The 18,108-nt window shown below is 44.2% G+C and overlaps 1 protein-coding gene across 5 annotated transcripts in view; it reads right to left on the bottom strand.

Moving 5' to 3' along the window:
- LOC124185413 (zinc finger protein 853-like) overlaps positions 1–18,108 on the bottom strand; it is a 64,307-nt gene that overhangs the window by 32,861 nt on the left and 13,338 nt on the right. For all 5 annotated transcript variants that reach the window (XM_046576171.1, XM_046576173.1, XM_046576174.1 and 2 more), the window contains exon 3: positions 7,448–7,760. In XM_046576171.1, the coding sequence (XP_046432127.1) occupies positions 7,448–7,760 (313 nt within the window). The remainder of the gene's footprint in view (positions 1–7,447; positions 7,761–18,108) is intronic.

Here is an 18,108-nt window from a genome sequence, read left to right as displayed (position 1 = left end):
CCTCGTTCTTCCTCGGACACATGCATGCGCCACGGGATAAGTTACAATTAATTCAGAGTGGCGGGGGAGTGGCAGGGCAGAACGAGGCACGGGACGGACGTACGAGGCTGGCAGGAGAGAGGCGCGGGTGGACTCGAACTTCGGCATATGGTCTTTCCTTCCACCTGCCCTGTGCCCTGCCCAAACTTTTTACCTTTTATCCGAGCCGTTTTTTGCCCAAAGGGCACGGTCGCTGACCCGGCCTATGAGAACCGGCTAACCGGTGCTAACCCTTCCCTAAAAGGGCGATGAACTTTTTACTTTTATTTTATTCCGTTGACTTTCTTTTAACCGATCGATCGATCGATCGATCACCCCTTTCGTTCCCGGGAGAGCCTTTCGGTTATTAAAACTTTTCCTGCTGAAGGGAAACGGCGATGACGATGACGATGACGATGACGACGACCGTTTGCTAACCAACGTACGTATCTTATAGCCGACAACGGCGTTCATGAATCTGGCGACACGAATCCGTCGCGTATAGGTACGTATAAGTTATAGGGTTTCCGTTACACCAAGAGGATGTAGGTAGGTTTAAGGTTGTAACAAGTGAGCTGGAATCGGAGCCGACTATCTTTCTCTCTCACACCGCGGCGAGCACTTTTAAATTGGGACAAAGTAGTCAGACATTCGAATGTTTCCGGATCGTTAGCAAGCCCTACTTCGCAGGGCGATCATTTTTCTTGATGTCAACTGTAATTTATTCCCGATTCCTGAAGAGTCTTGCCCATTGTGCGGGTAACTCTTTTGTCCAAAGAAGGGAAGGGAAAGACGATGAGAAAAAAGGAAGAGCAGCAACAGAAGTTGAAAAGAAAAGATAGGGAAAAAAAATAAAAAAGAAAAAAAACATGAGAGCGAAAGAGAAGTAATCTGGTTGTTTTGCTACGAAACGGAAAATCCTTTTTCGAAAAAGTTTCCCACCGCGCCAAGCCAAACATTATAAATATTTGAAGAAAAGGAGCAAAGGCAATTTGTGAGGAGACGACGACGTTTCATATAATTGCGAAGCTTGTTTCGCGAGCGTCAAAGACAATTCGCCCGACGACGACGCCTGCAGGACCGATTCCCGGCTCGCTTCGCCGTTCTTTTAAATGCCGCGCACTTAACGTGCACTTTGCGGCAAAATCTCGAAGAGGAGTGGAAAGGAAAAACCAGGCGAGCGCCAACCCCGGGTCATTAGGCAGAGGCCCTACTTGTCGAGGAAAAGGGGTAAAAATTAATGTCTCAGAATGAATGTTCCTCGGCACCGGCGTTATTCCGCGCTTGTACCGGCAACTCATATTTTTATGATTTCACCTCCTCACGAGTCATTTGTTTGCCGGTGCATGCTTTGATATGCCGGGATGTTAAATGGACGGGTTACTCTCTCCGCCCCATTTTCTACCCCTTAGATTGTTGAAATCCTTTACTGCCCGCTTCTACAGCAGAACGCGAACAACTCGACGTTCCCGAATCGATTTCTTTTCTGTCTATCCGACGTCCACCGTAGGTGATTATATTATCAACGGCAGTTTTAACCAGAGGAAGATCTTTTCTTCAAAAGCTTCTATCACGAGTATGTCCGTAAAGAAGCGATGAGCAATCATTAACGATTACTTTCTCCTACGGCAAACCCCGATAACGTGGATCTCGATTAATTCAGTCGTCGAGCTGTCACTTGATTCGATCTGCTAGAGGAATGAAAAAAAAAACAACAGAGAAAGCCTCGAAGCTTGATAGGAGTTCACCCCGCGTTGATTTCCATTACGTACCTAAGCAGCTTCGACGAAACAAGCTTCTATAAGAAATTCGCGGCATTTTGAGCATTGCAATAATATGTATATACGTCCATACAACACACAAGAGCGATAGTTTCTGGCGTTCTAATCCTCGAGGCTAATGTTATGGGGTATTTTTATCATCTCTGCAGAATGGCCGCAGCCGAGCGAGTTTGTGTAACGGTAAAACAGTGCTGTGCGTGCCTCGATATGAGATCTTGCGGTGGAATCTAGGGTATAGTATCTGCCTCTTCCTACTATCACTAACTAAACTAAGCCGAGTACTCGACACGACCGAACTCGGCCCTAAGCCGACCTCGAATGCGAGGGGATCGGTAAGAGTTGTCTACATCATCGAACGGGGAAAATACAGGCATGTCTGTCTCAATGAAATTCTTTTCTCGCGGCTTGCCAAAAAATTCAAACTTTCTCGGACTGTTTTTATGCTTCAACGGAAGCAAACCGCACTTCACTGTTCACCATTCTCAACAACAGAGGTTCAACGTTTTTTCTTCGTGCCGAATAATGAGACCCCCGTAAGTATGTAAAAGAATTAGAATCAGATTAACGTCTCCGATTTCTTTCCTCGGCACGTGAAACAGAAATGCTGCGAATATAATCGGTCATAGCAGCTTCGGAGAAGCCAGATGTTATTCGTTTCAACTTCCAAGGTTGTCGGTACCGCAGACAAGTTTCGGGTTAAAATTGGCCAGGTAAATCGAACGGTTCTCTAACGCGCGAGGTGCTTTATATATATATATATATACTCGAGGCCTGAGAGCAAGGTGGTAATTACAGGCGAGTAAAATAGTACCGCGAACGGTGTCTTTTTTCACCCTTGCCGCCCTCCTTATTCTTCCTCTTCCTCTTCTTTTATCGCGGCCGTATGGAGTAGCATCGAGTCGACCCGCGGAGTGTCCGAGCAATCGCATGCGGCGCATACCCGCACGCATACCACGAAATAACTCGGCGTATTCGATGGGTTAAGCTCCCCGTTTAATATACCTCAGGGTATGCGAGTTGCGTCTGTGTGTGCGTGTGTACGTAGATGCGTCCGTTCGTCCGTGGAATAAGTACACGGCCCGTATACCGTATGGCGTCTTGAGAGAGGCCCGTCTTGACTCCCACACACGCCGTTCGTAGAAAGTCCTCTCGAATAGATGGAAATCTATATTTTATTGTGCGCCAGTGTGCTCAATATTATTTAACCCCTGAACCACTTTTGCAGCCGGTTTTCAATCCTGTACGTATCTCCGACAGATAAATCGGGGAGAGAGCATGCCTGCGTTTTTCTCGTTTAACGTGCGATCGTCTTTCTAGACACTTTTTTTTTCGCAGATCTTTATTAACCCGTGAGATGCACGCGCATCGCGTCGAGAATCGCGCGCTGCGAAAGTAACGAGCAACTTATTTACCGCTGGTGGAGAAAAAAGCAGAGTAATCGCGATAACGAATTATTTCTTTTCACGCAAAGCAGCGCGCTGTGTCACGTTTCACGAGGGAGAAAGTAAAAAAATTCTAACAAATACACGGAGTGTAATATACATCAATTTATAAACAGAGAGTGCAGCAGCAGCAGCAGCAGCAGCGGGGTATCTAAAACTCATAAAAAAGTTAGCGAGTGCCTGCGATATTGCAGGGGTGAGATTTTTTTTTCTCCTCCCTCTCTCTTCTCGGGGGGAAAGGGAAGTTCGAGCAAAGGGTTGAAAAGTAAGTCAGTGCTGCGTAGACTTGGACGTCCGAGAGCCTCGAGGGCAGATTTTCTCTCTTCCCTTCGTTCGTTTTTTTTGCCTTCTTCGTTCCTCTTTAATCGAAGATATATTTTTACCGGTATTACACCGCAGTCGGATGATGTCGCGCGATGAATAACACCGCGCATCAATAATAATGCGAGTTGAATGAGAAGAAAAATGTGGTAAAGTAAATTTTCCCAACGCGATACCGTCTCGATAATTTTCGTAACTTGAGATATTTTCAAGACTGCAACGGCAAGCATTGTTAATTCATTTTGTGCATCTCGGCCGTTGTTATCAGCGCGAAATAGATAAGATAAATTGAGCGTGAACGAAAAAAATAGATACAAACAAACGCTCGCACGCGCACGCACGCGGGTCTACGAACACACGTACATACTTTGCGTAGCAACTATCTGACAGCTAGCCGACTGACGCTTACGATTTGTGGACTAGATTCGCGGAAAGTTTTATTCTCGTACTTATACAAGAATGCAGATGCGTGTGTGGTCGTCTGTGTATAGACGCATTATTGCGGACAGTGTACAATAATACAGACAGAATGGAAAAAAGTCAGAGCCAAGCTGAAAACAAAGGCCGCAACTTGTGTCGATCGGGGAATACGGGGAGATTATAAAAACTAGAAACAAAATAGAAAAAGTAAGCAACGCTGCGCGAACGGAACCCTCGATCCTCAAAAGTTGTAGTCATATCTCCCCACAGGGAAGGTCCGCTATTCAAATGAACCCCCGTAGAATGAAAAAGAAGAAAGAGAAAACGAACACCGTACTCGAGGTGCGTTGTAGATGCGTACGTGTACGTATGCGTAGGCCGCGGAAGGGTTAGAAAATTAGAATAGGCCTTTTTCGATCGCCGGTATATTACTCGCCCTGCATATGCAGCATGACTAGGTTAATTCCTGGTGGCCATAAGGCGTTTTTTGGTTAATCACTTTTTTTCAACTACTATACTTCACCTTTGATCCTTTCTTTGTGTATTTTTTCGTTTTTTCTTTGCTTTTTTTCGAGCGTGTGCGCGCGTGTGTGGAACAAATATTTTGTCTCGGTAAAGAACGCCGCGCCATCATCACGGGCACGGTTGCCGCACGGTCTGAGAAGAAAAAGATTCTGTTCCAGCAACAAAAGTCTACCCGTTCTCTCATTCCTAAATTTTTTTTAAAACTCCTTCGTTACGGATATGCCGATTCTTCGTTTTCGGAACGTCGGGGCCAAGACAAGTTTCCTCGAGCTGCCACTTTGTTTAATCTTTAATTCCGCGCCATTTGTGATAAAAGGCGCAAAAAGACACGCCCGTCTCCAAGAGTTGTTAGCATTTTGCTTTGATTTTTCCCCAAGACGTCTGGTATTCCCTTGTATGAATTCTTAACCGGTTGAAATTAGCGAATTAAAGACGGGCCGAGACGGACGGACCGGCAGACGCGGGGCAATGGATGGGGGGGAGGGGGGGGGGGGGGTGATAAAAATATCGAGTAAAACAAGCAATTCAGAGTGGGCGAGAGAGAGAGAGGGAGATAAAAAAAAATGGCCATTTTTTCATTATTCTTTACTTCTCCGTATATTATACGGATATATATTTCTTGTCCACGAGTCCTCCAGTCGCTTGCACATACTAATTTAACAGGAGTAGGTGGTTAATTTTTATTCATGCTCGGGTGAAACGGCAATTTTTCTCAGTATTAAGTGGGCTTTAAAATTGTCCGGTCAATTTCGCCCGCGAGACGTGAGACGTTTTTTAAGTATCCGGTTATAGGTAGGATGAAAATTAGAAGCGGAAACCGGGGAACCCGTGATTTTTGAATAATTCAAAATACATCTTGCAACTTTTCCATACACGGTTCAATACGCGAATTTATTGAGTTTAGAATAATTTTTTTATACGCCGTAGAAATAGATTCGGTATAAAAAAAAAAAAAAATTTCCAATTCCGATAATATCAAGGGGATCAGTGCTTGTAATTCGTTAAAGTAAAGAAAAAAAAAAAAAGAAAAAAATGAAGCAAAATAATAATGATAAGAAATAAAAATAAAGGTTAAAGTTTTTCTACACATTCGACTGAAATATTCCGCGTCCGAATATCTGTCGGGATATTTATCGTCCAGCGAAATTCAAAAGCAAAAACGACAAACAATATGGATGAATAAATAGAAATGTCCGTGTATCCGATAAATTTTCGGAGGAACCATCGGTGACATTTTCGCTGACAAAATACCTCGGCGCATACCGAGTGGCATGCATTGAGTTTAGGGTATAGTGCAGCGTCCCCATCGAGTATTTAGGTTCACCAACGCCCGCCCTGTGTACGAGGCTCGTGTTTCAGGGGAGTGCGTGGTTCGGCTGCATTATTGAGCGATCGGGTAATCGAAAAATTGGCGGGCTTTTTCCGGGATCTAGGTGGTGGGAGAAACGCCTCGGGGATTGGTCGCCCGGTCCAGCGCCCCTTCCGAAGAGGGGTTAACTACCCGAATATATATTTGTCTAGTACTCGCTATTGACCGGCTATCAATATCATGTATTTTCCCCAATATTATACGTATATTAATGCTTTCGCAAATTCCGTTAAACAAATTACCCGTTATGATGCCGATGGGAACTTGGCTCTTCCCCGCATGCAGATCCAAATTATTACCAATTACTATCGGAACTTCATCCTAACGTTGCGGGGCTCGTCATATTACCGGCTTATCCGCCGTATAGATCGAGTTGAAGAAGAATGTATTCAACTTTATCGCAGGTTCGATCCCCATGTGCGTCGTTTTGATTTCGAACAGCTGTTTTTCAGGTTTTAACATCCCATCGCTGATCGTCGTAGTTCAACGGCAGTTCTTTTTTTTTTCATTCGTAACGCGAACAGGTATTAATTTCTCACGAGGTGAAAGAATCGCGATCGATAATTTAAATGAGAAATATTTTCAACCGCATACAAAGAGGAAAAGACACTTGTATCCATACGCTGTATACCTACACGTGTACGTACACGGTCTGATTGTGAATAAAGCACGGAACCGATGCGCCCACCTACTTCGAGGGAAACAGTAGTGGTGGCTGGATTATTAATGTAAGGGGTTGTGCGTTGAACGGCAGTTATTCGGTATTCTCTAGCTCTCTCGCGGTTGCTACAAGGGAGGGTCGAAATCAATGCGAGCCTTTCTTTTATCGCGACTCGGCGAAGCCCGAAACTGGGAGAAGCGGCTGGCCGCGTTGTGGATAAGAAGTCGAAGACCCGAGCGGTGATTTCCCAATTTTTGTTTACTCGCCCGATGCGGATACCTCAATCCCTCCCTCCCGCTCCTCGTTCATATCAACTCCTGCAATTAAATTGCTCGCATTCCATGCTGCGTCGCCTGATTTCATTATACCTGTTTTTTTCCTCCTCTTCTCTCTCCATTTCTCTCTCCCTCACTTTTTCACCATACACACGTACCCACCACCATTAGACTTGACCCTTAAGTAAATTTCAATCTGAGCAAATGAGATTTTTCTTTAAGGGCTGCAGAGCCGAGCCTGCCGCTGACCAGCGATCGGCCGGTTCAAGCTACGGGGCAGATAATACCTTCCGAATGACTACGCTCATCTTTTAATGAAATTCTTTCTCCCGAGGTACAACGGCCAAGGGCGGACCCGGACCCGTGGCTCTTGAGGCCGACCCCGTTTTCGAGTTTGCATTCAGCCCCGTCTCCGCTGCTCGAAACAACAACAACAACAACAACAGCAGCAACAAAAATTGTAGCAATTACAAGGACTCCACTTACCGGACCCGGTGCGGGAGTTGACTCGAGATACGTTTACCGGATACGGGGAAGTTGGCGAAAAATTGTTTAAATCAAAGGAAATCAAGGGAAAGAGTAAAAACGAGGGTGAAAATAACGAGATGAAATCTTCGTTGAATTCTCCGACTCACCGGTATGAAGTCTGGTGTGCTGCTGGACGTGGCTCAGCTGTTTAAACCTCCGATCGCAGTAGCTGCACTTGTACGGTTTTTCCCCGGTGTGAACCCTGATGTGTTGTACGAGCTGGTGGTTGCTCGAGAAGGACTTAAGACACTGCTGACACTGGTGCGGTTTGACCTCGCCGCCGCCGATCATCCCTCCTGGGCCAACCAGCCCTGCCAGACCTCCGCCGACTCCGCCACCCGGACGACCGGCCAAGCCGCCACCCATGTCTCTGGCGTGCATCTGCATCACGCCTTTGTGCGTGATGAACTGCGAGAAGAACTGCCAGGGTTAGTTGGTATGCTGTGCTCTGCGCCGAGTAGCGCCGATTGGCAATTCGCGGGGTTGTCTTGGATATTATTGAGAAGATAGGTACGAATTGCCAATCGATTCGTTGATTTCGGGTTGCGGGGATACGATACATGTATGGTGCGATATTTCGACATATTCATGGCGTTCGCGCGATCGAACAAAATCGTTGGTGGGTGGGTGAATGAGATGAAAAATTGTATTATCATGCTACGACTGGTTTGTGCAACGTTAAGGGTTGAATTTCAAAATGCGATTTACGTGTACGCGACAGAGGAAATACACATGTACTACGTATAATAATGTAACGTGGTTAATGGTTATTGGTAGGGAGAGGTGGACGGGAAGTGAGGGAATTGAATAGTGCTTCTCCCTGTGAAATTAGTGTTTTCATTTTCATTTTCGTCGTCGGTGTTCCCGTTCCTGTTTGTTCGTATTTTTTTTTTCTTTTTTCTTTTTTCTCTCGATTCTTACCTCGACGAGAGGGTATAAATTCTCTCGGGTAAATTACGCGCGTATCGTTTCCCAGAGTGAGCTTCTAGTCTAAAAGAAGTAGGTAGAATATAAAGAACCCTATGATTAGGGGAATTCGGCAGTGGGTTAGTTAACCTGAACAGGTGTTGCGCGGGTGGATTCCTCGGGAAAAGGGTTGAGATCTTTGGGCGCGGACCGCGTACAGTCTGGTCGGAAAGTATTCGAAAAGGGGATCTGATCACGAGGCGATGGAAGTGCGAGATTGTTTTGTAAACAAGGCGTTGATCGCGACGATCGGGAACGAGGTCGCGAAATTTGGCGTAATCGATCGGAGGAAAAATTTTTGGAAATATCTATCGCGCGATACTTGGTTGAAAAGTACGGAGAGGAAAAGAAAAGACGAGGTGAGACGAGAAAAGAGACGAGACGAGACGAGACGAGTGGAATTAAAAGAAAGGGGTTGCAAGTGCGAAGGCGATTTTATTAAAATATGTTAAAACTGTAATTAAAATCGAAAAATCTCCTAAGAAGTTTTAAGAATCTTATGGCCCCAGCGCGGGACTTTCTTGCCCAGAAGAAGTAGAACAAGACGAAGAAGAAGAAGAAGAAGAAGAAGAGGCGAAGGGAATTGAAATTGTCTCCGAGGGATTGGTTCTCAAGTTTCTCGCTATGCCGAGGCTGGATTGACGTACTTTTGTTTTTCAAACGACCAATCAACGTTGAGAATCACTGTCCCTTAATCCTCGTGAGAGAAGCACGGCGCTACTTGACGATTTTCTACTCTTTCTTTTCCGTTTTCTTATAATTTTTTTTTTTTTTTTTTTTTTTCTTCATATTACCTACCGACTCGAAGAGCCGATCTGGAATTCTTTCACTCCCTCTGTTCTTTCCCCAAACCCTCGTCGCCCCTTTCTTTCATCCGTTCCCTTCCTCTGTATAATGCCGTTCTTTGCACTTGTATAGATATGTATATTTTAGCCCCGTCTACTTGACCATTTTCACATTTTCTTACGAGAGATTGTAATTTGTTCGCGGAGAATTTTTCACTCGTTTCTTTATACCCGCAACTTGTACCAACGCTTTTAGTAACAGACTTTTACGATGATTAACTATGGACGGAGCCAAGTGAAGCGAAAACCCGAGTCTTTGGGGTAGGGTGGGAGAGGGGGTGTAGTGACAAACGATTTGACGCTCCCGCTAAAGTTAAGTTACGGATTTTTAATGACGATCCCACGGCGACTCGCTCGTTATGCCAGGACGATTGTCTTTTATCTCGAGTGCCTCTTCTTGCATATTGGACAATTTTTAATCCCACCGTTTTTCTTTCCATCTTACAGGTCTTTTTCCATCGGCGCATTTTCATTCGGCAAAGGTCCGAGAGAAGTTGACGAAAGAAAAAGAAAACGAAAAACATGCCGCGCATTCCTTGCCTTTCATACCTGCATCATCCCTCGAACATTAGTCAACGACCTCGAGAAGTTCGTAGCTCATCCCGCGCGTGCAATTATGTCTACGTACGGAACTGAGATGGTTATCCTCGCTCTTTATCAGATAAAAGAATACACGACGTGTGTGACGCGCGGTGTGCGGTAGACAGATATAAATAATATAATGTAAGCTGCACAAATCCGAGAATTGATAAACGCGGGAAGGTCGCCAGGGTTGGGTGCGATGAGATAGGCTGCGTGGCACACAACCGCAGATGTTTTCTGATACGTGTCGTTTAAAAATCACGTACAATTTTCCCGAATCCGCAAACGGCCGGCTGTTAATTAATCAAATTTTTATCTCCGAGAGGACAGAAAATTGCCATTGCGTGCGGTTCGCGGTTCTCGTACCCAGGGTACGAGGGAAAAATCTTCAACCATCTTTCTCCTTTCGTTTTTCACCCTCTCCTTCTTTCTTTATTTTGCCTGATTTATCACCGTGACAAAAAAGAAAATGGAAAGAGTTGCTTGCTTCCTCGCGCGCAGCGAGCAGCGGCTTAATGTCTTTAATAATGGAAAAATATATCAACAGACTGAGCAGGCTATTTCCTAAAAAGCAGTAGCGTCTGTCTGTTCCTCGCTAATGCACTCAGACCAGTTCGTTATTCTATTTTATTTCATTTTTAATTTCCAAGAAACTTCGTATCGAGGATTCAAATCGAAAAAAAGTGTTCCCCTGAATCATCCCGCGCACGATACGAGAAACATTCACATCACCCGCACCTGCGGTATGTTGTACCATTGTGAAAGAACCGCTTCCAAACAAGATTCCATCGGTATCACGCGTCGTGAGAATACGACGATTTTTGCCCGAAGGTATTCGTGTCACTTCACTTTGACAAATTGGTAAAATACACGGACTCGGTCACTCTTCTGTAATTACTTATAATAATCTAAGAATAATCTCATACATTCGATAGAATTTTCAGGAATAAAATCAATGCCATCTAGATCTAGGAATAAAATCAGCGGAGAGATTTGAAAATGCTGGAGGAAATCTGCGACTTTTTACAAAAAATTATCATCAAGAACAATGATTATTGAAATTTCGTCTCTTTGAATCACGAAAGATTGCATATTCCACAGGGTTTTAAGATTCTAAAAACATGAACGATAAGATTTTGCCAAGACATTGACTTGAAAAGTGATCCACAAGTTCCGATGGACGGGAAGCTGTTAAACGATCTCCTCCCAAGATTGAATTATAACTATCGCATACTCGTACGGATATGAATTTTTTTCATTCTTTTTCTATAACAATCGTCACCAGAAATGCAGGACAGTTATCGGCAAATGTAAATTACAACGGTAGCGGCAACTTCGTGTATTATTCCAAATTTGTGAAAGTTAATTCGTTCTCGTCCCCCCGGCTTATTGAATCAAAATTTCTCGAAGCAGCATCTGATCTGGACCGGGGCAACCCTTTCAAGGGGCGTCTCTCTCCCTCGCAGCTTGAATGTTCTTTCTTTGATTCGGCTCGTCGATCCATAATATCGTTGCCCTTGGCACTGATGCCCTAAAAATTCGGTCCCTTTAACCCCCGGCCTAGCGTTTCCGATCCGTAGCGTCGCCGGCGACGAAGATCGTTAGCGTTCCGCTTCCGCGTGTGTTACGGCATGGTATACACGGCAAGGTATAACCCTTTATATTTAGTAGCGGCGTAACCGCGTCACGCCGTAGCGAGGGGGCTACTTTATATTATACCTACGTATGGAGGAACATCGCCTCGGATACACCACGGGGAACACAAAAGCAAAGGTCTCACCTGCTGCCCATATGCCCCATTCCCAACCCCGGACACCGAGCTCCTTCCTTCCTTCCTTCCACCCACGCATGTATCGCCGCATCGCGGTGTACAACGCATATGCTTCCAAAGGTGCAGTACCTCTATCCATCCGCCTTCCCGCTTTATGCAACGGCGTACTTTCGAACGGCCGATTACAAAGGTACCGAGAGAGAGAGAGAGAGAGAGAGAGAGATAGAGAGGGGGGGGGGGATGGGTTTCTTGTAATTGTTCGACTTGACTCCGTGCAGTTGATTCACTCAACGATATATCTCGGACTCGCCGTAGATGCATTTCCGGTTCTCTACCGGGTTATATATCACGTATACCTACGCAGAGGTATATAAGGTAGGTACTTGATATACCCGGTAAGCAACAGGCGTTCCAAACACTTTGGGAAAGGTGCAGCGGGAAGGGTTTAAATCGAGTTTTTTCACTCGGGTTGTTTGGAGAACCGACCATCTTGCGTCGTTTTTTTTTCCCAATTCCGATTAAATACATTCATCCTTTCTCCTAAGGATTCGAAACGAATCGTCGGAAGACCGATGGTTATTTTTCGTATAAGACAATGGGTGGTTAAAATTGAAACAGAATTCATGATGTGGTAAGATTCGTTCTTTGATCGGATATCCATCACCAATCTCTTACGCGATTAGCTCAATTTTCTTCACGTGACAACGAGTTATAAAATAAAGGTTCTTAAAATAATGAAATACTCTTGTAACTTGAAATCATTTGCTTTCGTTTCATATCGCGATGAAAATTATAAACGTCCAGAGCTTAAGATTCTGCAATTCTGGTTTGAGATGATTTGGAATATTTTATTTCCTTGTCAAAAAGCAACACGCAAATGGATGAAAAATTTAAAGAAAAATGTTGAGCATCGCTCTTTTAAAATGAACAATGATTACCTGGGGCGCCACCAAATGGTGGTGTGAATGCTGATACGGCGGAGGAACGTGGGGGTGATTTTGGTGGCCGGGGTGGGCCGAGTGGGGATGAGAATGAGGATTGGGATGGGAATGGGAATGGGAGTGAGGGTGAGGGTGGGAGTGGGGATGGTGTTGGGGAGGGGAGGGGGGTCGCCAGGCACCCTGGGGCGGAGGGGGTGGGCCATGGTTTTCGCTCAAACTATACATCCTCATCAAACTTGAATTCCACGCGTGTTTTCACCAGGGTTCATGTCAATCCGTTCCACGATAATTACCGTCGAGTATAAAAAATGAAAAACCGACAAACCGTCACCAACATCTTTCCCGTTTATAATTATCTTCGATCTTTTTCGCTTTTATTACGGCGATAAATTATCGATCAAATACATGCAAAGGAAAATACGTGTATATGTTTTTGCAGAATGAGCCAAACTGTCCAACCGAGTTGGCACATTTTTTAAAAACTCCCCATTCGTGTATCCGCGTACGAAAATGCATCCCAAGTTCCAGAGATGGAAAACGTCGGCGTAACTCTACGTTACGTAAGCATTGTGGATCGGTGCACTCGCGAACAAAGTCCTCGATCCGCAAATAGAATGACAGAGTTTATTATAATCAAGAGCGGTATTATTCAAGTTACAGTCAATTCTACGACGTGTGCGCGCTGTTTAAATTCTCCGTTTGGTGAAAAGTTGCGATAAAGACCCGCTCGCATGTGTGCAACGAGGGCGCCAGCCAGCTGTAGGCGGTTTTGCAATTATTATCGCGATTGTAACGTAAGAAAGGATTTTTCGGTACGGCTATCGCGGCGCACTGAGATTTTTCAATTTTCGAAGTGAAAGAAAAAAAGAAAAAAAAGAAAAAGAAACGGAATTGGAATTAAAAAAAAAAAGAAAAAGAAAAAAAGTCGGCAGAGTTTTTACAAAACGAGTAGACGGTCAGCGAGTAAAAAAAGAATATCTTTTCTTTCGATTTCTCATAAACGCGATCGCGGCTTGGCACAGGATCGTGTATAAGTGCAACGACGTCCGTCGAGTGGCGTCGCGAACTAACGGGACGATTTCTTGTGTCGAGAAACTAAAATTAAAAACGGACGAATAGAGATAGCGTCATGCGCGAAAAAATCGCTAGGGAGATATCGATTGAAATAACACACGATGCAACATCCCGTAGCCAATCGAACGGCACCGATAAACCGGCTGGACCAATGCCGAGCTTTCTTTGACGTGCTGTAACCCCGGTACTTCAGAGCCACTGAGTTGCAGGAAGTCATACCAGATTTTACCAGCAGCCGCCTTGACTTGATCTCGTTTTTGCATTTTTTTTTTTTTTTTTTTATTCTTCTACTACCACAAAAAGTAGCCAGACACCAAAAAGAATTATAGATTTCATCGGTGGGACGATTATCGAACACGCTTTACAACATTGCGACGTGGGTAGAAATTTGAAAATAAAGTAAGAAAAAATTTCGAAAAGTATATTCGAAAACACGGGCGAATCGATTAGAGAAAATGTGTGAAAAATGGGGCGGAGTTTGTTCCACGGTCTTGTTCTTTATGCATCATGGCCGCTGCTCGTCTTATCTGTGACGTCATTGCAAATAAATCGCAGATAGGAGAGATCTGCCTAGCTTAGAACTTGGCCGCATGCACATACGGCGAGCAATCAGTTTTTCCTCCTACTCCCCCCTCCCCCCCCCCCTTTCGTTGCATTGATCAACGAACCGAGGTTATATTATGCAAAATAAATAAATAAGCGACAGATTCAATATACGCGCGGATAAAGGAATATTACGAATAACGAAAAAAACATAATTATCAGGAACAATCAAGGACAGTAAAATTAATGTTTTCATTCGGTAATAGATAGAACTAAGCTCTACGTCTGCGGAATTTGTGTAATTTTTTTATACATACATTTTTTCAGATCAAAGTCATCATATGTATTACTCGGCCACGTTGTTACAGCTAAGGCCAAGGAAAGAAAACGAGATCTAGTCTTGTCAATCATTTGTGAAATTTTCACTGGAATCGGATTTACCGAAGTACAGTGATCGAGTGGGTGAACACGAAGGGAACGAGACGTGTTATATGTTACGTGTGCGGACATGAGAGAAACTGACCACAGACAACGTGCGGCGGAACCGACTCGAGTATGAGAAAAGAAAAGGAAAAAGTAAGGCGATGCAAAAGAATGAAGAAGAAACGAACGAGCGAACGAACGAAGGAGAAAAATAATATAAAGAAAAACGTACGGCAGTGGCGTTGGCGTCAGCGTCGGTGGCGGACGAAGAAAATAACGAAAGAAACAAGTAAGAAAGTGAGAGAGAGAAAGAGAGAGAGAGAGAGAAAAAAAATGACGAGGAGAGGCGAAGGGAGGACAAAAATAAAAGTACGACAGGCCTTGGCTGCTGCTGCAGTTGCAGTTGCAGTTGCAGTTGCAGTTGTCGGCCACGTTGCCAAGTCTGGTATGTTTATCATTTTGCAAAACTTTATACATAAATGAATATCCGATAATGCAGATTGAGCATTTGCAGGAGGCGGTATTGTCGCTAATGAACGCCGAGGGAAGGCGAAAATTGTAAAAATCTATCCACCCCCGTTTCCAGATTCACCAAATCGCAAAACAATGAATTTTCTCCGACTCCCGCGACCTCGATATGTAGGTGAGAAATCCACCTCGAGGCAAAGAAATGAAATTAAGTTGCTTTCAATTGCATTCGGATCGTCCCGTCGCTCCTCGCCGCTCTGAAGTTGCGGAAGGTTTTGCCGCGACTCGCCACAGACTCGTTTCTGAGTCACCGCGGTACGTGACTCTCTCGCTTTCGCACTCAAACGACCGTCAATTGTTTTCATCGATAGTGGGCTGGAAGTAAATCGGTTCACTAATAAGGCAAAAAACAAAAAAGAAAAAAAAAAGTAGAAATAATTTATGAAAAAATCCACGTCTGAAATAAATATCCATTCATCGGTCATCGGACGTTATTTCGATGATGTCCGCGAATAGTGGCACAAAACAATAAAAGAAACGCAAAAATAAAAAAAAAAATGAATCTGAAAGTAAGATCCGCATAGTTGCATAAATGAAAAAGTAAGCAGGTAATCATTGCTAGCGAATAGAATAGATCGATAAATAGCTAAACGAGTAAACTGGTTCGTAATACAAACGCGCGCGGAATGCTGGGAGGAAAAGTCATTAACCCAGTACAACTCGCTGTGCACTTGTTAGGTGTGTCGCATCGGTGTAGGTACATACATGCTGACACGACTCTGTCTGGGTGGGATCTCAAGACTCACGAGAATCTAGCCGATCGTCGTTCCCTTCGTCCGTTTAACCCGACTTGCCTGCTGAATTTTTTACTACAATTAATTTTCAAAGTAAAAATCAGTACGGTTAAAAGTAAAACTGATTTGGAATTAATTTATACCTTGTACACGTCATTAACATGCGTTAAATAACATCTCCTAGACTCGACGATTTTTTTGTTCAAAGATTCGCGAATTGACGGGATCTTGAAGCGATTGCAAATCGTTTTCAATCAATTCCGATCCCTGTTCCACTGACAATGGATAAAATAATTCATTCAAATTCGAGGTTCTCGAGTAAATGCTTAGTAACATGTGGATTTTATTCGAATCATTTCTCTCCCACCGTATATCAATTAAAATTTGTTCAATTTGTGACATAAACGAAAATTCACTTCTCGCAAACAAATTGATTCCCGCGTTCGTATCCCTGTCGAAATCAATCTCGCATCAATTACAATCGCAGCTCAAGACTCTGGATACCTTTGCCTGTACACTCGGGTATAAATTTCTACCTATGGAAATGGGATATTTATGTGTAAATGCATTCACGATGCACTTACACTCACAGACTCGCGTCATGGGTGCAGTCTGCCGCCTTGCGTTTCTTCGCGGTATGACAGCAGACGCCTGTGGCAGTAACCTTGCATACGTCACGGTATTATTTATCATGTCAAACGTATGATAACGGACAACACTGGGATAGGTGCAAGGTAGGTACTCGACTGCATGGATCCACCGACCCGCGTTACGTATATCCCGCCTCGACAAGGTTAGACAATACGGACGGGTTTGTCGGTGGTCAGTCCTGCGGTACAGTCTGTTAAAAATTCAACGTCACCCCGACTTACCCGGCACCGATATTAAAACGTGTGTTGAAAAATTCACTCCGATTTTCACGATTAGGGGATTGTTATAGACTTTGATTAACCGCAGAGGATTTGTTTTTTTGCTAAGAAGGGAGAATATTCATAGATTCTTTGCGATAAGTGTAACGAGTGATAATGATCCAACAGGAAATCAATTACCGTTAATATCGATAATCTTATTTATCTTGTCCCAGTCCATCGTCGAATGAATATTCATGAGGGAAAAGAAACCAGGCGAGTTTGAAATCGCGCGGGTTAACTCGCGGCATGCGAAACAGAGGGACGTATCTTGTCGGGGTCTACGACCGCGTGGCAAATAAACGCCCGTGACTGAAACTGCTAAACGGTACGGTTCTGATATTGAAATTGAACTTAGTAGGGTGCACGCGTTTACGCGACGATAAACGGCGCGGATTGTGGTTAAGAAAAATTACGATGCGAAGGTCCACCGCATCCACGTTTTCCCCCTTTTTTCGCAAAACCTTCCCCTCGATTCGAATCTCACCCGAAAAAACAATTCGAAAACATCGAATGCGTAACGTACCTTGACCAAACCCAACGTTCACGAATGCGTGAATTAACGATGTCTCGTACTTTTTTGTTTTTCGTTTTTTGTTTCATTTTTTTTTTTTTTTTGAAGATGAAGATTGCGTGGCGAAATATGTTGGCAATAACTGTGTGAAATTGTTAATACGGATTGACGATAAAGAAATTGGAAAAGATAGGAGATGAAAAATAACGGGCAAACAAATTACGCCGACCGCGCAGAACTTCTTCTCGTATACGATGCGAAGTTTAATTTATTTTAATGACATCCAACGTGACTTGGGCTGAGGGAATGCAGCGGGCGTGCAGTGGTAGAGGTCAGGTTCACCAACCGCTGGGAGCTAACCGAACGAAAACAAGAATAAAAAATAAATGTAAATAGAAACAAATAAATAATTAGGAACGAGAAAGAAAGCAGAGCGCTAGAGAGCGAACGGGACGCGAATTAAACGCGATCGGTTTACTTCCGTCATTCGCGAATGCTTTCACATACATACAACAGTACCAATTTAAAGACAAAAGTAAATAAAGAAATTTGAAAATTTTGACAACGCCTCAGCGGAATGATAATAAGTTATCCAAAACTCGCATACCGTATTTATAAGTGTATAAATTATCGGTAATAAAAATTCATCCCGCCGACGAAGAACCTCGCGGACCGGCAAGAGTGCTGCACCTATAGAGAAACGTTGCGGTAGGATGCTGCTGCCCGCTGCATCTTGCATATGTTTTATGTCAGCCTGCAATTGCGCTGTTGCCACGATTCCCCTCAGCATGTCTCGTTTTCTCGTTCTTCGTAGGTGTACAAGGCGTATTATACGCTCCGCGTCGAGCTTGTTGGATGCGCATCCATCCGCGCGATCCGCGCACCCTTTCCTCTCCCTCCTCACCCCTTTCATCCCGTTGCATTTTGCAAACTTTGGAC

Source organism: Neodiprion fabricii, chromosome 6 (genome assembly GCF_021155785.1).
Source record: "Neodiprion fabricii isolate iyNeoFabr1 chromosome 6, iyNeoFabr1.1, whole genome shotgun sequence".
In the NCBI taxonomy this organism is placed as follows: domain Eukaryota; kingdom Metazoa; phylum Arthropoda; class Insecta; order Hymenoptera; family Diprionidae; genus Neodiprion; species Neodiprion fabricii.
Note: the sequence above shows the minus strand (reverse complement) of the source record. Positions and strands in the feature narration are given on the sequence as shown.